At 41.5% G+C, this 27459-nt stretch overlaps 1 protein-coding gene across 1 annotated transcript in view; it reads right to left on the bottom strand.

Moving 5' to 3' along the window:
* The window catches only part of LOC134615614 (NLR family CARD domain-containing protein 3-like), a 182888-nt gene that overhangs the window by 70324 nt on the left and 85105 nt on the right, over window positions 1-27459 (bottom strand). Inside the window, exon 3 of the mRNA XM_063460173.2 lies at window positions 26056-26069. Coding sequence (XP_063316243.2) covers window positions 26056-26069 — 14 coding nt within the window. The remainder of the gene's footprint in view (window positions 1-26055; window positions 26070-27459) is intronic.

Genomic DNA, 27459 nt, shown 5'->3' with positions numbered 1-27459 from the left:
GATTCTGGTTCTGTCTTGGTTAAGTCCTAAGTAGTCCTTTTTTTGAACTGTTGTAGTCCTGGTTTAATTCCGGATCAGTTCTGGGTCTGGTTGAATTGGGGTTTAGTCCTCGTGTCTTGATACAGCCCTGATTTTGCTCTGCCTTGCTGCTTAATTAAAAAACTAGTTTAAGGTGTCCTGCATATTTGATATATATTTTTCCCTATATGAAGTCATTCTTTTTTGAACAAAACAGAGCCAATTAATCTTTCAGTCATTTCTAACCCCCCCCCCCCCAAAAAAAAAAAAAATAAAAAAATCCCACATGCATACTACCCTTTAGGGCTAAGCCCCGGGTGTTTCAAATGTCTGGCTCCGCCTCTGTTCCAGCCTCATCGATTGCTTCGCCATCGTCTGGTCCAGTCTCTGCTTCGGCCTCATCCTCACCTGGTCCCGCCTCCGCATCGGCTTCGGCGTCGCCTGCAGTGGCCTCCTCTTCGGCTTCATCAGCTTCATTTGGCCCAGCCTCTGCATCGGCTCCGCCTTCGCCTGGTCCAGCTCCGGCTCCACCCTCGCCTGGTCCAGCTCCGGCTCCAACCTCGCCTGGTCCAGCCTCCGCTTCGGTTCCACCCTCGCCTGGTCCAGCCTCTGCCTCAGCGTCGCCTGGTCCAGCCTCTGCATCCGCTTCAGCGTCGCCTGGTCCAGCCTCATCATCCGCTTTGACTTCGTCTGGCCCAGCTTCTGCCTCGTCTTGTCCAGCCTCCGCCTCGCCTGGTGCTGCGGGGGCCACGCCACCTTCAGGTCCCAAACTGCCGCCTCAACATCATCGGTCATTTGTCAGGCTGCTTGTTGGGCATCATCACCAAAGTGGCCGGCCTCTGGACTTCTGTTGCCGCCCCCTCCTCCCGCGTGGACGACCACCTGAACGCCGCCACTGCCTTCCGCGTGGCCGGCCTCCGGACTTGCTCTGTCGCCGCCATGCGCACGGTCGGCCCCCAGAACTGCTTTCTTGCCGCCGCCGTTGCCATCCACACGGTCGGCCTCCAGAACTGTTTCGGCGCCACTGTCTACTGCGTGGCCGGCCTCCGGACCTGCCCCGCTGCCGCTGCCTTTCACACGGTCGGCCTCCGGGACTGCACTGTTTTGGCCTCCTGAACTTGACCATCTGGGTCTTTCTGGGCTCCGTCCCTCCTTCCTGGACCCCCGCCGCCCGCCCTGGTTGGGTTGTTTTGTTTTTTGGACGGTTTTGTGTTTCTGTTGGGCTGTCTGGGGCCAGCCCTTGAGGGGGGGGGGGGGGGGGGGGGGGGGGGGGGGTACTGTCACGGTCCTGGGTCGGTTCGACCCAGCATTTTGTGTTTCTTATGTTTTGGTTTAGTTTTGCATTAGTTCTTCTCTGGTGATACTGTTTTGATTATAAATATATTCTGTTTCTTTAGCTATATGATGATGATGATGATTATTATTTCTGGTTTAGGTTTCGTTATCGTGCCCTCATGTTTAGTTTAGGTTGCCTGTGCTTAGTCTTCTCTGCCTGTCCCTCTGTCTGTCCATGATGCCTGCTTATGAGTCTGCGTCTGTGTCTCTGTCTGTCGTGTGCTTCCTGTTTTATTTTGTAGGTCTGTGTCCTATGTCAGTGCGTTCAGCTTTGTGCTCTCCCTGTCTCGTCAGTGTAATCAGCGTCAGCCGTGTCTCCCAGCTGTTTCCTCTTCGCTCCGTTCACCTCTTGTATTTAGTGTCTGTGTCTTCCCCTACTCGGTGTCGCGTCGTTAACGTCTTCTGCCCTCACTCCCTGTGTGTTCTGTTTACCGTCATGCCAGTCTAGTTGTTTTTCAGTATAGTTAGTTTTCTGTTCGGTAACCCCTGCAATAAAGCTGTTTGTTCGGAATTCACTTTCGCTTCCGTGAGTCCTGCATCTTGGGTCCTTCCTCTCTGCCTGCCTGCACACAGCCGAGACATGACAATTATATTATAGAGTACTAAATATGATATATAATATATTATAATAATACTGAATATTTCCTGATCAAACAGAAAGTATGTTGCAGGAAAGGAGACCCTGTTTACAGCCCTGACAAGTACAGCATACTTACATGTAACACGGAGACGTTTACTCTGTTCTACAGTTACCATAAAAACACACACTATTGAAAATATCAGTATTTCTCTGTTACCTGTAACACCTGACTGACTCCACAGGTGTGCTACCTGTAAGTGTCTGCAGATAAATATCACATAATCCTGTTAATTACAGGGAATCAGCTGTGAGGCGTATTATAAAGAGTTTCACAGTGAGGGTCTGATACTGTGACACACATGGAGACTCACCTAGGGGTCACCATGGCAACGGGTGAATAAAGAGCAGAGCCTCCACTGGATGGTACCAGTGCAGCAAGAATGAAGGTGTAAGTAATGAGCATATTAATGTCGAGAGGCCTGATAAACAAAGTGACCAAAGACAAATAATCCCTGATGTCTAATCCAGAATCACAGAGATTATTCTGCTGTTTACCAACTGCTGTGATGAACACGCCTGTTTATGATCAGTATGAATGTGAAAACTGTAAAACAGCTTGAACTTCAGGCCTTGGTCAGGTGCAGAGAGGTGATGAGAGGTGAGTCACATCAATGCTATCAGGACATATTCAGGGAAAACCTCATTTAAACATCAGCTTCTTCATCCTGCAGACGTCAGCTGACTAAGTGAGGTCAGAGTGGACTGACCTGCTTCAGTCTGTTTCAGATGTAACAAAGCTGGAAACAGTTTGTTGAACCCTTTTAAAAATGACCAGAATCAGCTGGTGTACAGAAATAACACCACGATGAGGCTGAAGCTATAACATCCACCCACCAACACACCCACCTGTTGCACAGCGTGTGCTGTAACACCCACACACAGACACTAGGTGGCAGCAGAGTGTGAGCACAGACATCAGTGATGGAGGTGATGGTGCAGTGACAGGTGGAGCTGTGACTGACTCATGAACACATGATCAGATCTCAGGGACCTGAGTGAGATTGTGTCTGCGTCACAGAATTATAAAGACAGATGAACTTAAAAGGACCATCAAAGCCTCCTTTGTTCCTGTGTGCTGGCTCAGTGTGTGACACGTTACCCAGGCAGCACCTACACCTGTTTAAACAGAACCATCATGGCTGATTAACATGTGGCAGGTACCTGACAGGTGGGTAGGTCATATTTTTATACTTGATCTCCTTAATTTGAAAGGTTATCAGAGACAGATACTTTATTGATAACACAGGGGAAATGTTTGTGTTACAGCAGCATAAAAAAATTCAGTCTACAATGAACACAGTTAAATAAAAGTGTCACAGACATGACAGAGACTCAGAGAGAGACCTAACATCAACAAGACACCAAGTACTAGAAACACAGATAAACTCAAGAGACACTGGAAAGAACTAAAGTCAAGACTAAACTGAGCTAAGCTAAAGTCATCTTATTAATGTAAAGGAAAGATAATGAGTTCACACAAAACACAGAAGGGATCGAGAAAAGGCACTTCTATATGAACTTAACTTGGAGCTTAATAAGAAGGCCTGATAATAAAGTTGATCACTTCAGTGTGGTTTGATAAAGGACATCAGCAGAATACAAAGCCTCAGCTGAACCATCTCAGTGTGTCAGTAAGTGTTGACGGACTGGCAATCTCACTGTCAAGGGATTTTATTATGTTTATGCTTAAGAGTACATTTTATTATCTAGATGTGTTTGTTCTTTTTGTATTCAGCTTTAATAAAGAAGTTACGTTGTGCAGAGTTCAACGAGAAGGCTGTACGCAGTACAGGCCTATCTTTATTTCTGAGACGCAGCACAGTTCTGCTTTTCCTTTCCTGTACAGTTCTGAGAAACGTGTTATGCTTGAGTATAAATAAAAGATGACAACCGTTGCAGGGGTGTGAGTCTCTCGGAGCTCTCACCCGTGTACACGAGAATCTGCAAACTTGTTTGAGTGTCACTTATTCTTCCCTGTGTTGCTTTACAGGAAAACTCCTGACATTTCTTGGTCCTTCGAACCGGATGGACACCACTTTGCGTGATCACACAGGAAAACCTCATCGAGTCCTGGCGTCGTGAGAAGCCCGCGCTGAAGTCTGTCGACAGCTCCTGTCTAGGTACAGGATAAAAGACCAGAGGCGTAAATTCGAGTTCTGGCCAGCGTTCTTAAAAGTGGTCCACGACGCTGGGGTTCGATGAGCGGACCTGATAACCGGAATTGAGTCAGCAAACAGGTGAATATTGACACTCTGCAACACGTTGCGTGAAATCGTATAGGCTCGCCCAGAAAGGGACTGGTAGCATGTAAAAGCTCGCCTGAAGAAGGCTAGTAGCATTGGTAAGAGCTCGTCTGAAATAGGACTGGTAGCTCCCCTGTTGGCTCACCTGAAGAAGGCTGGTAGCATTTTAAAATAAAACAGAGCTCGTCTGAAATAGGACTGGTAGCTCCCCTGTAGTGGGTAAAGTTAGCGCGCGCATAAAGGTATTTATTGTTTTATTTTAGTTGGTGGAATAAGTTGATTTTACAGCACAATAAGGAGGCTGAACTATTCCACTAATTTGTTTACTTTTGGTCACCCAAGTGCTGGTGAAGAGAGAAAAAGGTCGTGTTTCATCACATAAAGGTGACACCGCTTTCAAGAATAGCTTGAAAGTAGAAGGCCGTGTCAACTACCTCTCTCGATTCTCGTGCCAGCAAAGGTGCCGCAGTTGTGTAGTTATAAAGGATTAATATGGGTAATGAAGCTTCAAAACTCACTGCTGACGAGCAGTGTTTAGAGAAAAAATGTCCAGGCGCCGGACAAATCAGTGCTTTTAGATGGAGAAATCAATAGAAAACCTAAATGTCCCAATTGGGAAGGAAAATGCAGCCCCTAATGCATTAACACAGCTGAAGGAAGCTCTTTTGAAAGAAATAGGAGAAACAAAAAACAAAAGAAAGAAGATAAACAGAAAAACAGAACTTAACTGCCAGTTTAAGTATAACCAGAAGACGAGACACTGTGTAGTCCTGGCAATCCTTCTATTAATCGGCAAAGTGTCCCTGCAGCCGCAGCTGCAGCACCACACATTATACACTCACCCTTATCAGGAAGAACATAATAATTCCTAATACAGTGAAAAATTAGAGACCAGGTAGAAGTTTAAAAAGGCTGGATGCAGACCCGACTGAATACATATAAATACAAGAGGAATAAAGTGGAATAAACAAAAGGCCAAATTAAATTAGAGCTTATCTCTGATATATTCAAACTAATAATAACATGGATAACAACCTGTAAACTGATATTAACAATGAAACATAGTTGGCATGACGACCGTGCCTAGAATGAATAGAATGAATGAAAGCAGATAATTCACACAAACACATATTAAATAAAATAGAGAGATGCATAAGGTATATTAAGGCTGTGTCATTGTTCAGCCAAGGAAAGTGTGTGAAAAGCTAAATGTCTCCAGCTTGGGAAGGGGTGAAGCTGCAGATCACCCGGAGCCCGTGATGGATACATTATAAAACATAAAATAATCAACTAATGTATATTAGTAGTATAGTAGTATATTGTAATATACTATCATTGTTATAAAAAAGAAAGGAAAAACAAAACAACAATAACATTAATAATGACATACTATTAATAAGAAGAGGCACCTCAGTCAGTTATGATGTGAGGTGGATAATTGTTAAAAGTAGCCTGATTCAGGCTTCAGGTTTGCTCAAACTCAGTACAATGATATATGAGATGAAGAAAATAAGGAAAATACCTAAACTAATCAGGTGGATAGAAACACTTGACCTGATTGAAAACCTGTCATCCTAAATGAGACTTTGCTGAAATATAGAGCAAACCTATACTAACAACTAATAAGCTAAACCCTGTAGACAACAGCTAAAGCTACAGGTTTGAGAAGCTGAATTAAATATGTGGACACTACTAAGCTAATGAGGAAGTTACACATTTTTTTTTGTTTGTTTTTATTTAATTGTTTTTTGTAAGAGCAGAAGCTGCATGATATTAAAGCTCATACATGCAGCTGTCTGTGAGCTCAGTTTTTTTCCTTACACTTCTGCTTTGTTTCTGACAGCAGCTTTTTCTTTTTCTTTATGTGTCCTGACTCATGTATGTTTTTGTTTCTGTTTGATTATTTTGTTGTCTTGGAAACAAATTTGTGATCATGCCTCTGGATCACAGTGACACATAATGATTAGGCATATGATTTGCTAATGCCTAGTTTTAGAGCTGTGAGCTATGAGCTGTAAGCAATGCCAAGTTTTCTTTTCTAACTTAAAAGTTTGAACTGTGTGAGATGTGTGAGATGTATGAATTCTTTGGAAAATAGAATCTGTCTAAAATGCCTTAAGTAATAACGTAGTGTTGCTTCTATAAAGGAATAATACAGAAGAAGCACACTTTGATCATCAGAGTACCCAATGCAGTGACTTCAATTTTAATCTAAGCCAATTTGTCTTACCTGATGCACACGAGACAGCTCTCATATGTTGGAATCTTACAGTCCCAATCACACATTACAATCAAGAAGTGTGGTCAGTTGAACCCGAGCACACTTTTGGCCTGACCCGAAGAAGGTCATCCACACTGCTGTATGCAAAAATTAGATGAGGAGACAAAGCCACGTGTTGACATTCACAACAGTACACCACAAGCTGGTTTCAGTGACGTTTTTGTAGACGGCTCAGCGTCTAAAATTAGCCTAGGAAGAAACTGTGTAGGCTGTGCAGTAACTATAGCAGACAGAGTTGTAGAAGCGAAACCGTTGACATCCTCACACACGCAGGCCAAGATATAAATACATACACTGACAGACAGTATGTTTTTTCAGCTGTGCAACACTTTGAGATCTTCTAAAGACACTATTAGAAGTAACTATATTGTCAAAACAGTTAGCATTATGTGAATGTGCTGCACATCAGAAAGATGAATCAGAAATAATTAAAGGCAGTAACTTTGCAGATCAAGCAGCAAAGTTAGCCGCACAACAAACTGTAGATACATTAATGTCTGCATCCTCTATGCAAATACCACTTGATGTACTTAAAGATGAACAAAAGCTGCACCAACCACAGAACAAAAGAAATGGTTAAAGTGTGGAGCACGATTAGAATATGATCTGATGCCTTGTGAAGTTAAACCAATGCTTTCCAAATCCCTTGACAGAACAGCAGCATTAGTGACCCATGGGGTTACCCATGTGTCATCGGCAGGGAAGATACAGATGATTTACGGATGATACAGCTGATACACACTTTTATACTCCAAATTTTGAAACTTCAGCAAAAGAATTTGTGAGACCATGCATGATATGCCAGAAAAACAACTCACAGGGAAATTTAAGGCCTAAAAGAGGACATTTCCCCACACCACCTAATCTATTTCACACCATTCATATGGACCTTATCAAATTAAGTGAAAGTCAAGGCTCAAAATACGTTCTAGTGATTATAGACGTATTCTCAGAATGGCCAGAAATCTATCCAGTAAAAATAGCAGACGCCATCTCAGTAGCAAAATGTTTGTGGAATCATTTCATTCCAACATATGGCATCCCGATTCTGATAATGTCAGACAACGGGTCACATTTTGTTAATGAAGTAATCAGCAAGGTCTCTGAAGCACTAGGATTCAGCATCAAACACCACTGTGCTTACCACCTGACACAAAGAGACTGACACAAAGTTCTCAGAAACTCACACCTTTTGAAATCATTCACGGTAGACCATTTCCACTACCAATCACAAGTGAGCCCATAGATAAGTCAATAAGAGAAACTACACTAGCTGAATGGATGACTAAATTACTTGAAAATAAAGAGATTGTTCTAAACAACTAACAGCCGAGTGATTCTTCTCCAGTATTTTGCAGGTTGAAACCAGGTGATTGGATCCTGATCAAAGTATTCCAAAGGAAAAATTGGAGTTCACCAAGGTGGGAAGGTCCTTATCAAGTGCTACTCACCACACCAACTGACTGCAAGATAGCTGAGAGACCATCCTGGATTCATCAGAGCCACTGTAAGAAAGTGAGTGAGAGCATAAATTAACAGACGCCGACGCCCCTGCCCTCTGGTGATCCGAAAGTGGAGGGAGGGCTGATTGGGAAAAATTCCCGCCCTTGACCTTCTTGCCTTTGGTCTACTTATCAGAGGATTCAGGTGCGCTAGGTCATCATGAAGACGCTCATCCTCCTAGTGGCTAGTATTGCACTCCTGGTGAGTTTATTAACACTCACCCAAAAGAAAGAAGATGAACAGCACCACCTGCAGACAAGATGGATACATGATTTTTCACATCTTCGTGAAATGACACAAGACCACATTCACCCATGGATGAACAATGCATGATCATTCCCAGTCTTTCTCGAAAGCAATGGGAATTTGAGCTACACCCTATGCTTCCGCCAACGGATTGGATCCACGCCAATGGGAAAACCACCAACTGCAAAGCAACACAGATACATGCTCCTGGAGGACCAGTGAAGAACGACAACATCTTGAATGGCACCTATTGGGTGCAAGGAATGGCCTGGCTCTGTGGCCAACATGCCTATTCTATCCTTCCTAGGAATTGGACAGGTCAGTGCGCTCCCATTTTCATATCTGACCACACTTTCAAGATAACCGTGGACGCCACGTCAACAACAAGGAAAAGGCGAAGCACATGCTGCACATACATTCCAGATAATGTACACTCATCCAACATGACTGATGTTCTGAAAACACTCAGGCAACTCAGAGATGTACAACAACAAGACTATGTTGCAAACACAGAAGACTGGCTCACGAGGCTTTTAAGCGGCTCTTGGAAGTCCCTGTTGATTAAAGGACTTGTTTTGTTGGTGTTCTATTACTATTATTGTGTCTTTTCACTTCATGCTGTTGTGGAAGTTTTTCCACTTAAATAAAGCCTGCAGATGAGTGGTGAGCGGTAGCTAACATTCTTTAATCAAACACACAAAGACAACATACAACCAAGCTTGATGGAGAGCCTGCATGACCACGGGGCCTTGCTACCTCCCATAGTCCTGGAAGAGACAAAAGACTCTTCCTGTGGAGTGGTCTGCTCCCCCCCAACTTCCTTCTTACAGTATGGGTGTCAGACATGTTAAAATCACCAAGGCATTACAATAAACGTGATTAATACATAGGTGAAAGAAATTCCTATACAATCCCACCCTTTGATTCTCAAATCAAGAATCACATTAAAACCGGAATTTCTTTCCTGACATTCTGTATATTACAATCAACATTATTGTTCACTTAAAGGAGTTTCACACTGTGTATCCTCACTGTTCTGTTCTCCCACCACCCTTTGTTCATCTTTAATCTTCCCCACAATCTAAGCTTTCACATGCAAATGGCAACAACAATGATACAGAGGAAAGGTCTTCTCCAGAGTGTCAAAGTACTTTGCATGGCAAAGTGAAACAGCATTAGGTGGTGTCTGTAAAGGTTCTCAGTCATTAGGTGGTCATTCCCTGTCCCGGTCATGGCTCTTTGGGGCTGTGCCATTTACAGAGTCATAATTCCAACGCTGATCTCCCTCTGTGCTGTCACCTTTGGAGCTTGGCATGCTCTCTCCATCCCTCGATTTCCGTTCCAACGCGGCTGTAGATTTAAGGCAGAGCACGTCGTACACCTTAGTTGTCTTCCTCAACGTCAACGTAGAAATCTCTTTCATTTTATTTAAGATTTTGCTGTTCAAAATCTTCTCGTGACAATCCTTTGGAAGTCCAGTGGTGCAGCCCACTGTCGTTTTGTCTGCTGTCCTGCACATCGTCCGTGCTTCTCACTGTTGAAGCGTTCTCTCCCAGTCGTAGTCTGTATCTGCGTCAATCCTTCCATATCCCTCATGTCACGGTCTCTGCAATTTAAAATGAAAGCTTCCACGGAAAACCCTCTTTTGCCCTATGTCAGCTTAGCACAATTAGACATGCACAATGAAGATGTGCATTGTCTCTTAAAAATTCCCAGGGCTTCTACCCTGGAGTGGCTCCACTCCAGGCCCTGTTGTAAGAAAAAACATTAGCCAGTGGTGTGTCCTGCTGTAAATCATGTGATTGGATCATATGATTAGCCCTCTGCTGTGGAAAAATAGATGTTACCGCAGCACATCTGTATGCACACTTTCTCACAGTGACCTCTGCACTGTAAACAATACAAGGTCATGAATAACACACCGCTGGTAAATTCACAAAGACGCAGAGTGGCAATTAAAAGGTTAAGTCAGCACGGCCCAAAGCTCATGCAACCTGTTGCTGTCACCTTTCTGCTCCTGTAAAAAGAAACATACATACATACATCCACCCTTTTGTCAGGTCAAGGTGGAGGTGCAATCTTGCATACTGGTGTCAAGTCAGTCAAAGCTTTGTCAGTCCAGTCAGTCCCCATTTTTTATATGCTGACAGTAGAACCTCTCGTGACGCAATAAGTTTCTACTGCCAGCAATGACGTCATTTCAAAAAAGGAAAAAAAGAATTTAGACTGGATTACCTCGCTGAATCCTTTTTGGCAGGGACTTGTTTTCTGATTGTCCCAAATAAGTGGCTTTCTCCCGAGCCCATTTTAATTTTTTGGAGAAACTCACTTGCGATTGTTCAACATGTTGTGTAGCGCTTTCGATCCCGATATTGCAGGCCTGCTTGAAAAAGAGAAAATTGCCAAACAAAAAATCTCAGTGCACTGTTAAAAATCAAAAAATATGAAGGCCTTGTTTTAGGAGTGGTCTAAGCATACTCTCTTAGAATGATAGATCAAAACACAACTAATTGGCAGTTTCAAAGTGGTACCAAAGGAAAATGCAAAATCCCCAAAACTTTCATCCATCAGTCACACACCTCACACAACAATATTCTATTAGATAATGAGTTTTGTTTTCCCCCATGTACCCAGATGTGTGTTATAATAAGACCTCCTCCACACATCAGAAACAAGAAACTCAATAATCTTATTAGTCCCCACTCATCTGACCCTCCTGCAGCATTCTGTTCACCCCTGCAATGATTCAATCATCCTTCCCCAAAATAATACTAGTTCACTATGTATCACTTCTTAACCCACTAAGTGAACCGGACAAGATGATGGTAACAGCAATGCATGCTTAAAATGCTATTTGATCTTTATGAGCTTCATTGCATGTGTGTTTGTGTTAGTAGGATTAATGCATTTTTCTGTTTGTGTAATTTTTGTGTACCTCTCCTCTTCGCGGTGCTCCAGACACTTTTCAATTCTCCACGCAAGGCAGTCGGTTTTCTTCCCAGTTTCCTAAACCCAAATTTCATTCCCACACTAAAACAGCCATGTTCTCTCTGCTCCTTCCAGTGTGGTCTCAGCTCATCTCTCCCCCCTTGCAGCAGTCCAGTGAGTCAGTTGTCTTTCAGCTTTGTCCTGTTTTCCACGGTCTCATTTTGCCATTTTGCTCCTAAAGTGGCAAATGTCCAACTCAGTCAAGTCTTTTCAATGGTCCATTCACACACAGTGAAGTTGCAGCTCATTGGAAATGCACATCCATCCATCCAGTCATGATGATGCCATTTTTCTCCTTGCTGCCGCTGTCTTGCACAGCTGCTGCTGCTGCTGGACCTTTTCTTCACTGCTCAGGACACTGCTGTGAGCTCTTGATATCCATCGTTGTTCTGGAACTGCATTTCTTGTCTTCAGGGAGATATTCTTGGAGCTTGTGTTCTCAGGGTGACAAACACATGGAAGTTAAGCTGTAAAACAATTCAGCCAAAACTTGGCTTGAGTGTTTCTAATGATGTTAACCTATAATTTCTTCCGACTGCTGCACGTGGAAAATTGATCCGGGTCTGCTCTTCACCTGCAAGTGACACACTGAGACATTTTGATCATTGTTCTCACTGTTTAAAAAAACACGTCTCCCCTCTCTGGTTCTGAAGTCCCCTTTCTTAAAAGCCCAGAGAGATTGTAGTTGTTCTACATTGAAAAAAAAAAAACCCCACCAAACCCTCTTCCTATTTTTGCTTATTTTCATCAACAAGTCTGCTAAAAAAGACATTTTTGAGCTGGTGGCCTGCAGTACCACCACCTTCCGCTAGTTGGAAACAACTTTTACACACATTTCTACACTCCTCTCTTTTTTTTTTCCTTTTTTTTTCTACATCTTTTAACCCCATTTCTCATTGTTTTTTACACACACATCAACGTTTCCCACACAACCATTCTCTGCGATCTTACACACCACACAAGTACTCAGTTCTTACCATACAGTCACACACTGAGTTTTGTCTCTGGCCGCCCGGTGGAAGGCCTGCCGCTTTACTGGATCCAGTTTCCCTTTACATTCAGAGCGTCCTCTGCAATGGCCTTCTTCCCTTACCGGCAGAAAAGTGCTAAAATACCGTCACTCCACACACTGTATTGTGCAGACGTGATTATCAACGGTGGACTCAAACCACCGTTCCCTGTGATGGACCGGTGTTTCTGCAATTACTCTGGCAGACGACTGCTTTTCTTTTGCACAACACCGGAACCGAACACAAGCCTGGGGACTCGAACCCCAGGATTTTCCCCGACAGTGTACCCGAGCCGCTGTCCCTGTGACGTACTTGGACTGACCACAGGTCTGGGCCGGCTTCTCTCCAACAACATGTTCGAGCCACTGTCCTTGTGATGGGCCGTTCCCAACACAAGCCTGGGGCCTCAAACCACCAGGATTTTCCCTCCGGAGACTTGAACTCCGGAGTCGGCCAGCGTTCTCCCCTCTGCCAGACAAAAAACTCTCCATGACTGTATACAAAGTTAGCTACAACTCACCCATCTGCAGGAGTCCCCTCAAAATCGACGGTCTCTGTGGTGACTGAAACACACAGCTCCATGACTCCTCCATTTCCTGCGCTTCAACAGCTGGTAGGACAAAGGTACCTTTTCCCTCAGGGGTGATCAGCCCATCCACGGAACCGTTGTTCAGCGACCACACGGACCGCCCTGCTCACAGCGCCATTCTGTTGTGGAAGTTTTTCCACTTAAATAAAGCCTGCAGATGAGTGGTGAGTGGTAGCTAACATTCTTTAATCAAACACACAAAGACAACATACAACCAAGCTTGATGGAGAGCCTGCATGACCACGGGGCAGGGTCAGCAGAGTCTCTCTGAGAGTAGTGTGGCTCTCAGTTTAAATACTTTCTCCATGAACAAAAGGCAGTACACAGTTGTTTCACACCTTAAGGTTTACACTCCCTTGCTACCTCCCATAGTCCTGGAAGAGACAAAAGACTCTTCCTGTGGAGTGGTCTGCTCCCCCCCAACTTCCTTCTTACAGTATGGGTGTCAGACATGTTAAAATCACCAAGGCATTACAATAAACGTGATTAATACATAGGTGAAAGAAATTCCTATACAATGCGTCATGCCTTGTTTGGAGAACATGGTGTCAAAAATGGTAACTGCTTCAATTAATGCTTACACCACCCTACCACACAATGAAGAAGATTGTAATGAGATGTACATTTGGATATAACATACTCACAAAATGCTCACTATTTAATGATGTCTTGGCTAAAAATGTTTTACAAGTGGCCATAGACTGATACAGTGTTAGTGAGCTGCTATGTACATATATAGAAGAAAAGATCAAACAACAGGGGGGAATGTCAAGGGATTTCATTATGTTTATGCTTAAGAGTACATTTTATTATCTAAATGTGTTTGCTCTTTTTGTATTCAGCTTTAATAAAGAAGTTACGCTGTGCAGAGACACTCACAGACAAACACAAAGTGAGAGATGTGTCTGTTTGTCTCTGCGGTCACCTCTCAGAGCTGCTGAGGCTGAAGCAGGATTAAAAATAACTTTGTGTGCGCAGTCAAACAGAAAACATGAAAGCATTTTCACACCTTGGTAGGACTGAGCTGTACGTGGGAGTCGTGATAAGATCAGCTCAGCTCTGCTGTTTTTGTCCTCAGATGATCTGCTGTTTTCTTTGTCTTTAATGAAACGCCCACATTAAGCGATCGGCTCTCTGACTATTACACTATTTCTGTTTGTGTAGCTTTGTAACTTCTGTGTTTTTGGACTTATGTTGTAGTTGTAATGTCATCACCACCTGTTGTTGTGTTTGACTTTCAAACAGCTATTAAAGTTCACACAGCAGTTCTTTGGATGAATACACAAACTAACCTGAAACATTTTCTAATCACAATTTGTGCTAAAATAATTTCAGAAAAAAAGTCAAAGAACAGTTCTGGGCCTTAAAAAGGATCAAATGACACTCTGTGGTCAAACTAATTTAAACTTAAACAGACTTTGGGTCTGGACTTCTTTGAGTTGCTTGAAGACGTTTCACCTCTCATCCGAGAAGCTTCTTCAGTTCTAAGGGTCAAATGGTGGAGAGTCCCAGATTTAAACCCAGTGGGAGTATCTCCCCAAAGAGGGACAAAGGACCCCCTGATGATCCTCTAATCACATGAGCCAAGGTGTGAAAGCGGGTGTGGGTCCCAATCAGCCAAGGTTTCGGGTGAGCTCATTGTGAAACCTGGCCCCACCCTATCATGTGATTTCCTGAGGTCAGATGGCCCAGGATGTGAGTGGGCGTTAAGGCGTCTGGGGAGTGAACTCAAAACTGGATTGTAGATGGCCGACAGTTGGTGTCGTAAACCAAAAGATGGTCGCTCACAGTGGACGTAAATGGCTTTTTCACTCCTCTTTCAAACCATCTGTCCTCTCTGTCCAAAATGTGAACATTGGCATCCTCGAAAGAGTGACCTTTATCCTTAAGATGCAGATGGAGGTCTGGGCATTCCTCGCTGCACTGTACAGCAAAACAAACCATACTTTTCCTTCTTTCTCTGGAACGCTGTAAGATACGAGCTTCAAGCAAGGTGATAGGTAAGCACACTCAACAGACATGTTGTTCCCAGAAATGAGCAAATTATTTACAGCGACCTCCATCATATTTGAAATTTTAACAAAACTCAAAAAGCACATGGATTCAGTAACACAGCTCTCCCCCCTCCTCTGAATCAAGCAGAGACTGACTACATACAGGGCTATCAATTTACCTTTTGCTAGTTTAGTCAGTACCACTAGTTTGAGCTGAGGAATCTAAAACTCGACACAAATGACTGAGAATTACATAAAGCTCCCCACTCTTCATATTAACACATTTACACAACTCAATGGCTCTGGGAAAAATGCCTCCTTTTGATTTATCCTGCTGATGTCCAACATGACATCAGCAGCACTTTAGAAATCAGAAAATGCTGACCTACATGAAGACAGAAAACAAAGAAACAATGTAAGTATGCACAAATGCTTTAATTTGCTCAATGTTTGTTTTTCCGGCAACTTAATACAAATTGAGGATAGTAGTAAGTGCAGCAATGTTACTCTGACAATAGTGAATCATAGCAAATAAATCCCCCCCCCCCTTCTTTATTTGCTATTGTGTGATATATATGTGTGTATATATATATATATATATATATATATATATATATATATATATATGTATATAGATAGATAGATAGATAGATAGATAGATAGATAGATATATCACATGTCTGTGTGTGTGTGTATATATATATATATATATATATATATATATATATATATATATATATATATATATATATATATGACAGAGAGAGAGATTAATGTGGAAAAAGTCAATACTTCTGGGACAAAGTGCAGAGTATTACACCTGCTCATCCAAAAGCATGATAATGCGAGTTCTGAGGTTTGTGGAATTAGTTCTGCTTTAAATATTCTCCTCTTTCCTCTGACCAGTTACAGCTGACAGCTGTCCCTCCCTGAGACTCTGGTTTCTTCCTGTAAAAAACAGGTTTTTCCTTCCCGCTGTCACCAAGGCCTTGCTTATTAGGGGGGTTGTCTGAGTGTTCAGGTTCTGTTAACCAAAGGCTAGTATGACAAAATGTGCTTCTTTGAGCCCAAGACTGCCATTTGAATGCTCAGCCCAGATCAGTGTACAGGGCTCTAGAGTTCGACCAATTTGGTCGCAAATGTGACCAAAGTTTTCAATGGTGCGACTAGGGATGGGTATCGAAAACCGGTTCTTGTTGAGAACCGGTTCCCACTGTTTCAATTCCTTGGAATCGTTTGCCATTTTTGCAATCGATTCCCTTATCGATTCCAGTCGCCCCGAATGACGTCACCACGTTGCGGAGCGTCATTTACCTGGAAGGAAACATGGCGGCTCAAATGCTCAAAAGTTTGGTCATACTTTACGAGAACGGATGACAACAGGGCAACTTGCAATACTTGCAAAGTAGATATTTCATTTAAGGGAGGAAACACTACGAATATGCAGAAGCATTTGCTCACAAAACACGCGATAACCTTAAATGAATGTCGTGTTTTTAATTCCGCTCCGGACTCGTGAATCTCAACCCAGCAGCAGCGATAACGTTTGCACGTCCTCTCCCGTTAATGCGGCAGGTAAATAATCAACTAACAGTGCATATTATGTTAGCGCGATCTGCCTTATTACAAAACCTGCCATTACTGTGCATTTAGGTGACCATGATGAGAGAGACAGACAGAGTCTGGCTGGCGCTCGCTGGCAGTTGTCACTGCAGTCTACCGGTAGCGTCTCCTTTCAGGCCGGGATAGATGAATGTCACCGAGCAGTGACTAGTTTGTGGTAAAAGACTTGCAGATTTTCGGTAAGTGAATGTGTTTAATTGTAGGCAGGGACATTACTGGATATTCTTGTGTAATTGCTACAGAATAATTAATGTTATACTTTGTTATTGCTGCAGAAGAATATTTATTTTATTATTTTACAATTTTTTTTCCCCGGGGGCCCTGTGACACCCCATTGAAGAGCCATTGGCTGGATCTCTTAAGATCTCACTGTTGGGTTTGTAAGGCCATGCTACTCCTAAATTTTTATCTTGTTCAAAGAGAAGATATAAAACAAAGTTCTAAGCTAATCAACCTTAGTGTTCTCCTTTTTTTTAAAAAAAGAATCGATAAGAGAATCGATAAAGAATCAAATCGTTAAACAGAATCGAAAATAGAATCGGAATCGTTAAAATCTTATCAATACCCATCCGTAGGTGCGACTAAAAAAAATATTTGGTCGCAACTGTTCGGGTAACAAAAAAAAAAAAAAAAACTCTTCTGCAACTCTCCGTGTGATCAACAACAGACACACATTATGCCATTATGCTCCTATTATGCCCCTATCATGGACTAAGCCAATTAGAGATAGTCAGGGGCGAGACCTCTTTGATGGGCCGTGGTCCATTTGAAAGTGCAGTTGGAAGACGCCAACTGCACGCCAGATTCTCACGCCAGATTTTTCACGCCAGATTCTCAGATTAAAGCTCACAAAACTATTTCAACAACCACCAAACAGTAAATGATAGCAGGTACACGGATTCCACACAAAGACGTAAACACAGAGCGGACCCGACGCATCAGAATCAACTTTCTCTCTCTCTGCTTTCTCACCCGATGGCCCGTAGATGGACACACTGTCGGGGCTCACCGATTCTGATGCGTCGGGTCCGCTGTGTTTACGTCTTTTTGCACTGATTCTGAGCTGCAGGTTTTGTCACTCCAACCAAAATTCACTGAGCCAGCAGCAAAAGAAGCAGCAAACTACGCTTCACATTTGATAAATGTCGTCATGAATTCCCTCTGACTTTTGCTGTTTTTCTTCCACCACGATAAAAATCAATCTTCATGCACAGCTCTCTCTCTGTACTTCAAGAGCAGTTTCCCGTCTCAAATCTCTGTTTTCTGCATTATTCATTCACTTATTACCAGTGTTGGTCAAGATACTTGAAAAAAGTAATCAGTAACTAATTACTGATCACTTCCCGAAAAAAGTAATCCTGTTACTTTACTGATTACTTATTTTCAAAAGTAATTAATTACTTAGTTACTTAGTTACTTTTTAAAAACACGATTTACAACCTGAATAGGTGATGAAGCGATGGATCTTTCAGCCCAATTCTACTTTTTCTGAAGAAATTTGTTTAACATTTAAACCTATTTTCTGCACATTCCAGCACATAAAATAAAATATTTTTTTGTGTTTACACTCACTCTTTCAAATAGATGCAAGTAAAACACAGCAGAAAATAGATAAAATCAAACACTAGCGGTCCTGTTGCTCTATTTTCACCTGTAAAGCAGGAGTGGGGTAGGCGGAGGTTTACCCTGGTGCAGGTGTGCCGCAGCGGTCAGTTGAAGAATCCGTGAGTTTCTCTGTAAATTTCACATTACAGTCGTAGCGCACTCGGTGCTTGCTTGGAAGTTTAGGGGCTTTTTTCGCTGTAAAGAGAAGTTTTCTTCCCACGCACAACGGACACTAATGTTTTTGTCACTTTTTATGGAGTCAAACTCAAAGTAAGGTCAGTACTTCCAGTAAACGCTGCACGTTCATACTCTCTCCCCACGCGATATATTATCCATTGTTGATCTGCACACAGCTGTTGTCATGAACGTAGCACTGGCTTACGTCACTGAAAAAAGTTAATTGGATTACAGTAACGCGTTACTGCCCATCTCTGCTTATTACCCAGCAGTCTACCGTTGTTTACAGCGCTGTTGGCCGCTGTCTTTTTCTTTTCTTTTTCTTTTTTTCACTTAAATGACCTCGGACAAGAAAGCCTGATTTCTGCTGTTCAATACTGAAGAAAGTTAAACTTCTTAAAATTATGCAAAATTGCAGAATATTTTTAAGGTTAACTGCTATAAAAAGTCAGGCCAGAAAAATCTCCTTCATGTTTCTCTGTTTTATTCTCAGTTACTTTGACACAAAGGCGTCTGCTGTGATGTTCACAATTCTGATGAAGTCTCACATGTATCAGTACTGATAAATGATCAGAATTATAATATTTCTGACTGCCTGAGGCAAAATTGAATTGAATCAGGACTTTGAGAACCGGAATCGAATGGATTATAGAAATCAGTGATGATACCCAGCCCTAGTGAGCAGCCTAGGCCCGACAGATATGGATGTAGCTGTGGGTAATAAGAAAAGATGAAAAGAACGATTGATAACTTTTTCGTTAAGGCCTGATCTGTCTGAAATTCACAGCCAGTGCTCTGACACGGTGCCATCAATCTTTGAATGCTGAAAAAGCACAGTGTATCCAGAAAACACATTATATGCTGCAATAAATGCACTGCCCAAGTGTCCACTCTCCCCACTGCCTCTCAGCAGCAAACAGGTCGTCAGAGGAGCCAAGATGATGATTAAGTTTAACATTTTCTACAATATTGACAAAGAACTTTAAGCACAAGATTGTTAGTTAATAATTTAGAAATGAATATTGTCTGTATGGACTGCAACTTCCCCCCCAAAAAAGTGCATATGTAAAACTGCGGTGTTAAACGATGCGGTTGTGCTGGTGCGCCCATGTCAAAAAGTTAGTCTAGTGGCCTGGTGCATGTATTCACCCTTCCACTTGCACATGCCACTGGTTTGCTCAGACAGTGATGCTGTGAAAGTGTTAACAGGGAAGTGGTGAAGCTTACATTGTCTCTCCCTCTCAGACTTCAAATATTCAGTCACCATGAAGACCCCATCTACCGCTCTTCTCTTCGGTGAGTCAAACTGTCATGTAATCCTTTAGAATTGCTATTATTTGAGCTCCAACACACACTCACAGAGGAAAACACACACTTCCAGTAGATACACAAGCAGGATTCATTCATGACAGGACAGCGGGAGAAATGGGAATCCTAGTAGTTTGAAGTCTCTGTGGGTGCTTTTCATCTTTGCTTTGTGAGGTCGACTTTGTGATTAAGCACCTTGAGGCAGTTGTTGTTGTGATTTGACGTTATAAAAAGAAAACTGAACTGAATTGAATTGAATACCTGAAAGCTAAGATAAAGATCATATGTGCGTCCTCATTAGGATAGAGATTGGTGCTGCTGTCTGGAGCTGTAACCTCAGTTTATAATGCTAACTGCTTATTATGACACAATGAGTTTCAGATTACCTGACGGAGAAATGAGAGACATCAACCTTCACCTTTGCATGGCTGCTGTGACACCATGCGGCCATGTAATGACCCTAATATCAATGCAAAGCAAAGTCATTGCTTTCAGAAGGCATTGGAATTCTTTCAATGGAATAAGTAGGCAAGGAGTTATGGGAGTTACAGATGTTTAAAAAAAATATCTGGTGACACTAGCGAAAGGTTACTACCAAGGACTCACACCCTTGGCTCCAGATGAATGCAGCGCATTTATTCACAGTGAATAGCAAAACATCATTTCATAAGATCAGAGCAGTTGGAGGTAGGGCTGGGTATTGTCACTGAAATTTTGCCTCAGACACTCAGAAATATTATAATTCTGATCACTTATCAGTGCATATTGTGAGATTGTGAGAATTTAACAATATCCATATTTTATATCTATGAAAAGAAAGCTGACACTTGTAAGATGTCATAGGATGTGTAAACATCACAGCAGATGCCTTTATGTGGAAGTAACTGAGAATATATGAAGCAACATATGAAGGAGATTTTCCTGGCCTGGCTTTTTATAGCAGATAACCTTAAAATTTCTACAGTAGTTTAGAAACTGAAGAAATGAAGAAAACCATGAATCATCATATGAACATTTCTTGATGCTGAAGTGTTTAATTACAGACACAACCAAGAATTTTGTAATTTGGTGTCATTTTACATTACTACTAATAAGATGGCACCTGTTCAAGATGGCGGCCAACCAAACCGGTTTGAGAACCGGTTTGACCGGTTTCGTGCATGTGTATGCGCGTTCAGGTGTGCTGGGGGGGTCATGCGAGTTCATGTGTGGAAACACACAGGGGTTAGAGAGGTTATATGAGTTTATAGGTTTATATGAGTTCATGTGTTTTTGACTGGTTTTTAATTTAAACAAACCATAGGGTTTTTAATTAAACTATTTTTATCACTTTGGTATGTCTCAACATTCAGTTATGCAGACATATGTGTCCTTAAGAGCACTTCTTTGTTTTGCTGGCGGTGTGGAAGGCGTTTTGCTTCGCAGTGCACATTAACAAAGCGGGGATGCTTTTTATTTACATCTAGTCAAAAGTGGTACTAATTGTGTTTTAACCACACTAATTTTATCATTCTGACAATGTCCCAGCAGCACACAGCAATGCAACCATTTTATTTTAAAAACGGCACAAATGCGAATTTCTTCTGAATGGGTAATGTCAGCCGTTCACAAGCGTTTCATTTAATAAAACCACTAGTTTTAATTTAACTAATTTTACACATCTACTGGGGTTTCTTTCAAAGGTTGATGCGATCATTTTATTTAAAAATCGGGATTTCGGAATGTTGAACTAAGCGGGAGACAGAGCCAGCTAGTTTTTAACACAGTAAATGGTCACAAATAACATTCAGTCCCTTTAGAAAATAAATGCTATAAGCAGGCAGTATCGCTCTTTTCAAACTAATTGTGTTTTAATCACACTCATTTTGTGATTCTGATGTCACAGCATACAGTGATGCATGCCTTTTATTTTAAAAACGGCACAAGTGGGAATTTCTTCTGTATGGGTAATTTCAACCTGTTCACAAGCGTTTCATTTAATCAAACCACTAGTTTTTAATCTAATTAGTTTTACGCATGTACTGGGTTTCTTTCACGGATTGATGCAATCATTTTATTTAAAAATCGGGATTTCGGAATATTGATCCAAGAGGGAGAGAGGGCCAGCTAGTTTTTCAACACAGTAAATGGTCACAAATAACATTCAGCCCTTTAGAAAATAAATGCTATAAGCCTAATTCTAAAACACGCTGCACATGATGTCACCTTTTCACCCAAAGCAACCAGTATCGCTCTTTTCAAACTAATCCTGTTTTAATCACACTCATTTTGTGATTCTGATGTCACAGCATGCAGCGATGCATGCCTTTTATTTTAAAAACGGATCAAACGGGCATTTCTTCTGTAAGGGGTTTCATGGTTTCAGAGTAGTTTTTAACACAACAGATGGTCGCAAATAACATTCAGCCCTTTAGAAAATAAATGTTATAAGCAGGCAGTATCGGTCTTTTCAACAGCCGGTTAATTGTTTGAAATTTTTCAGGATTGCAAAAGCCCACTGCGGGTATCATTTAATTGTTGTGATTCCTTAGGAAAAGGTAAAAGCCGACAGGTGTACCGGTCGGGTGGGGACCCCGCCTATTGTCTGAAGTATCGGTTCATTTGTAATTCCTTAGGAAAAGGTAAAAGTCCCGCAGATGTACCAGTCATGCAAGTTCTCGCCTATTTTCTGAAGTAGCCAGCAACAGCGGACCCTTAGGCCTATCTTGGTCAGTTACACGGGAGCTCCCCAACTGCGTGCCCCACCCTCATTGTTTTAAACTTGTACAGCAAGGTGATGCCCTGCAGGTGTATCGCCCCCCAGACTTATCGGCAACCCAGCTACATGTTTTGGAAGCACCCGGTCCTATATGAAGAGTTCCTCAGAGCCTGAGACCCTCGCCATTTCGCGTCAGGACCAGCGCCAGTGCAGACCATTTTCTACCCACACAGAGCGTTTCTGACCAGCCGGCGTTGCTTATGCATAAGAGAAAAGCGACAATACAACGCGGTTCTCTGCTCCAAGACATCCGCGGTCCTTTCACACGGTAAGGATGTGTGTTATAGCCAGCGCTTCATAAATGTCTGTCTGGCAGCGTAGATTATTTAAACTGTTTTTAAAACGTGACTCATTTGTTGTCCAAAAAACATTTCCTCTAAATTTGCAAAGTTACTGATTTAAAAATATATATTTTCGAATTTTTAGTTGGATGTCAAACATATGATAGACTCTTGAGCATATTTGTATAGCAAAATTCACAGTGGTATAACCATAAAAGATTGTGCACCAATGCACTCTAATGCAAGCCTTTAAACTGTAAGCTGATAAGTGCATGAAGTATACCTCAATAGCTGAAAAGAGTCTGCATCCATAATTTGTGGATCTATTGATTTGTTTTTAATGTGGCACTTTTTTCAGGAACTGCAGATGATGAAATCCTCTTTATTTGAGAAAGTGTCCCTAAGCTACTGCGGCTCATACTTACTGAGTTCCCTAGCTACTTCTTTACTATGTCAGTAAACTTTTTGAACAAGGCAGGTATCATAGATTTAAAGACACATCTTAATTGAAGCAAAGGCAAAAGTTGGAATGAATTATATGTGGTTGTTCATATTAAAGCCATCAAAGAGTGAAAATCCAAAAAGCTGCTGCAATCCTTTGTATTAATGATCTCTCTTTCTCCCTCTCTCTCTGCGTTGTTGTTCTTGTGTGCGTGTGTGTGTGCGTGTGTGTGTGTGTGTGTGTGAGAGTGCGTGTGTGTGCGTGTGAGTGCGTGCGTGCTCGCAGAAGCAGACAGGAGCTTTTTTTTTTTTGAATGCATCTCCAATCAGCTTTTTTTTTTTTTTTTTTTTTTTTTGTAACAAGAAGTGTAACTCATACATTGCAATAAATGCATTCTGCTACATCTGCTAACGAGAGAACATGTTTTTTCATCATAAAGACTGTGATATGAAGCATTGTTAAGGTGTCACCTCAGTAATGCTGCTGAGGGAAACAAGTATTGACTCATTTCTTTTTAAATACATGACTTAAAAAAACTAAAATCTAATTTCAGGGGTTTATTGTAAGTTTACAGAATATAACAGCTGGAAAGACGATGAGTTTTACTTCTCACTGTCCGTGTTATGTTTTAGTATCCATTATCATGTATGCTACTTTGCTCTGTGGACTGTAAAATGTTTCATTGTATTCATGAAATAAACCAGACTTTCAATGCCTGAATCTTTTACCGTTTTTCTGCTTTTGTTCACCCCAAGTTGACAAAACCCGCAGACATCCTGAGTTTACTCACTAAAATGTGGAGCAATCTCAGTGTATTTAGCTGCTTTTACCCTAAACACAATCAGCTGACTGAGAGAAATGTCTGTAGTCCTCACTTTGGTCATTATGAATGTTGAAGGAGATTTGTTCCATAGACACCTTATTTCCTACACTTAATCCAACACTACTATGTTATATTTAAACCCAGATTCCTTTTATAGATTGCAGTGAAATTTGTTAAGCCATTGCTTAATGGGACAGATGTACAAGTTGCTCTTTACTAGCACTTTGTAGATAAGTTTGTTGCTGGACAATAAAGCTAGCAGTCTCACATTCTCTTTAGATTTTTGAAGTTTTGTGTGTAATGGTTTAGTCTCGCACACCTTACCCTTTTCTTCCCAGTATCACAACAGTATGACTCTCAAAGTGCGGCTCAGTAAACAAACAAGGACTCTGAATTCAGAACAGAAAGATACAGTTGGAAGATTAATGATTGCGTTTTTTTTTTTTGTTTGTTTGTTTGTTTGTTTTTTTATGATGCGTAGTAAACTACCCCCTCTTCTTCTTCTCTGTGTTGATGTTGTTCTTGTGTGTGCGTGAATGCCTTAGAAGTCAAAGTATACATTAGCCATACTTACAAAAAACATTTTTTAATTTCATTTAGAAGTGAGATTCTAAGTTGTAAGAAGAAATCTTATGCTCAGCCAGGAGTATGTTTCCCCACTTTTACAATGCTAAGATGTCAAATCCGTGATCCAACAGATGGTTTGTCGCATGCGGGCAAGAAGGGCAAGCCATCCCTTACTCACACAACCTCACACACTATAGATTTTTAAAGTTCTTTTGTACAACAGTTATAACTTCTACTTTTGATAAAGATCACTCCCTCGGCATATTTCACAACAAATAAAGTGTCTTTACTGGGATATTTATTGTCAAACTATGCAATTTTCCAAATGTGTGTGGAGTAAAATGTTGTGACCAAGAATCATTCAGGATTAACAACACAAACTGTTTTGATAGCAGAAACAGTCTGGCTTATAGTTCCCATACTTTACCACTAGTTTTACAAACACATTCTTCTTCATGTCTGTTTACATGGTTTTTATGAAACTGGTTTTCATTTGTACAACCAACGTCTAACTTTTCTTTGCTCCCCAGTATAAATGCAAGAATTTTGCAAGCTTTATTGAAACTGTCACAATTTAACACTCAACGCCATAAACAGAGAGAATCCATGTCTCTGTGGACACTGTTTCATACATCAACAGCTCTGAAAATCACTTTTAAAGTAATGTAGAACATGATCTCTCTCACTCTCAGTGTCTCTAAAAACCCAGCAAACTGACAATCACCTCTAAACAAGGGGGGGTTAGTTTATAGGTTTTCTTTTTGTTTGTTTGTTTGTTTGTTTTTGTTTTTTATCAGGCGCAACACCATGTAACGCATGGCTGTTAGACTCTTTTACCAGACCATGTTGCTAGCCCAACCACCAGGCTCAGGGTTTCTGACCTCTAACCCTGGCTGCCAAATGTGGCTCTGACCCTCTTGGGCCTTTTCACCACCGGACTAAGTTTGTAGTCTCACCTACTAATATTATTTTATTATAGCACAATATTCAGCTTGGTTAACTTACTACTTTGACTTTCTTACTTTGAGCACATTTCTGAGCCCATCAGTATTTCTGACACTAGCAGCTATACTTCTGCTTAAGTAAAAAAATGCCCGTACTATCGGTATATAAAGCTGTCTGTAATTCTTGAACAATTCATGCAAAAATTATACATTAAACCTGCACCACAGCTAACTCTTCTTAATAACCAATAACATGTGTATTTCTTAGATCTAGTGATACAGCCAAAACACTCTGCTTGCATAATGCTATATTCTCTCCCAGCGTACCCTTGTCTCACAACAGGGTGATTCCCAAAGTACGACTCAATAAACAGAGACTCTAAAACCAGAACAGAAAGATAAAGTTGGAAGATCAAATATTAAGGTTTGTGTTTTTATAGCATAAAGTAAATTGTCCCCTTGTCTTCTAGGCCTTGGCGTGCGTACCTTAGAAGTCAGATTATACATTAGTCATACTTCCAAAAACATTTTGAATTCCATTTATAACTGAGATGTCAAGCTGTTTTTCAGACATCTTATGCTCACCAGGAGCAAGTATCCCCAACTTCAAAACCTTAAAGTGTCAAATTCACAAACCCAACATGGGCTCATTCAACACAGGGGCCAGAAGTGCATGTCACCCTTTACTGACACACTGTAAATAAGTTCAATACAGGGCAACGTGGCTAACAGCCTTGGAAACGCTTTACATGAAATAAAACTTTTTAGAAAACCCTTTACAAGAATAAATGTGATGATGTGTTTTACCTGAATCAAATGTATTTGTTTGTTTACTTGAAATAAAACTTATTTTGGAAACCCTGTACATGAAGTAAAAAGTATCGTGTTGTAAGTTCTGGCTTTAATATTTCCAGCTGATAAGGAGACGTATTGCATTTCAAACACTTCATATCCTACCCGCCCTTTAAGATCATCCCACTTCCAGATCAAGCCCCACCTTCTGTTATTTTAAAACAATACCGCCGTCTCATTCCTCCAAAACTTTTTTTATCTCAAAACAGCGAGAAGGATGGACTGTGCACCCCTGCGTCACACTGAGGAAGAGGACAGTTCCTCGGACGAGGGCTCTTTAGTACCTGACACGCCCGGTTACTATCGCCCCTTGGAGAAGCAGCAGCAGCAGCAAGCCATCGAGCTTGATGGTCGGGCTTCTTCTTTATTCATCGATACCGTGAAAACAGCTGTGTATCACCTAGTCAACCTAGTAATCAACAAGTACCTCACTGACGAATGCAGTGGCTGTAAGTTCGATCACCCCAGCCAGAGACAGCATGAGTGTCTGCAAGTGTTGGAGGATGACTTTTACGCTGAAAATTATTATAGCATCCGAAAAAGACTCCTCACTCCTCGTTTCATTCCTTCCATTCAACGTCTGCTGATTGCCCGCAACATCAAAATGGACGATGTCAAAGTCCGCACGGTGGCGGAGACTCTCTTGCACGAACTAAAAACGGTAAAGAAAGTCTTTGACGCCATCGCCGAGGCATACGACAATCTGGTGGGGTTGGACGTGGTGAAAATCGGACAGCTACGGTTGGTCACAGAGTGTTACAAAGGAGGCTGCTAATGTTTTCTCTGAAACACTGATTCTTTCCAAAAAAAACCAAAAAACGTATTGAACCGTATCTTTCAAACAGCTACCCTGCTTATTTTTTTCAAACAAGCATCCAGATTTTTCTTTTTAAAATGTGTAACCTGCATTTTACCACATTTTTAAAAGCATGTATCCTTTTTTAAACATAAATTTAAAACATGTATCCTGATATATGGTCACCCTTCCAAGGCCCTGAGAAATTACCCAAATCACTATGGGGTAAGGATGGGGACTTACCCTCTGTACCCACGTAAACGGTGATGAATTGTGAAGCTACAGTTCTTTTCTGTAAAAAAGCATTTTTATTTTGTATATAAATAAAATGTTGATGTTATGCGACGGGATTGTGTGCTTCAATTTTACATATAATGTGCCAAATCACTACAATGGATGGCTCAAGACGATGCCGTCCAGAGTAAGGATCTTGTTA

This window comes from Pelmatolapia mariae, linkage group LG3_W, assembly GCF_036321145.2.
Source record: "Pelmatolapia mariae isolate MD_Pm_ZW linkage group LG3_W, Pm_UMD_F_2, whole genome shotgun sequence".
NCBI classification, from domain to species: Eukaryota; Metazoa; Chordata; class Actinopteri; order Cichliformes; family Cichlidae; genus Pelmatolapia; species Pelmatolapia mariae.
This window is presented reverse-complemented; position numbering and strand designations above follow the sequence as displayed.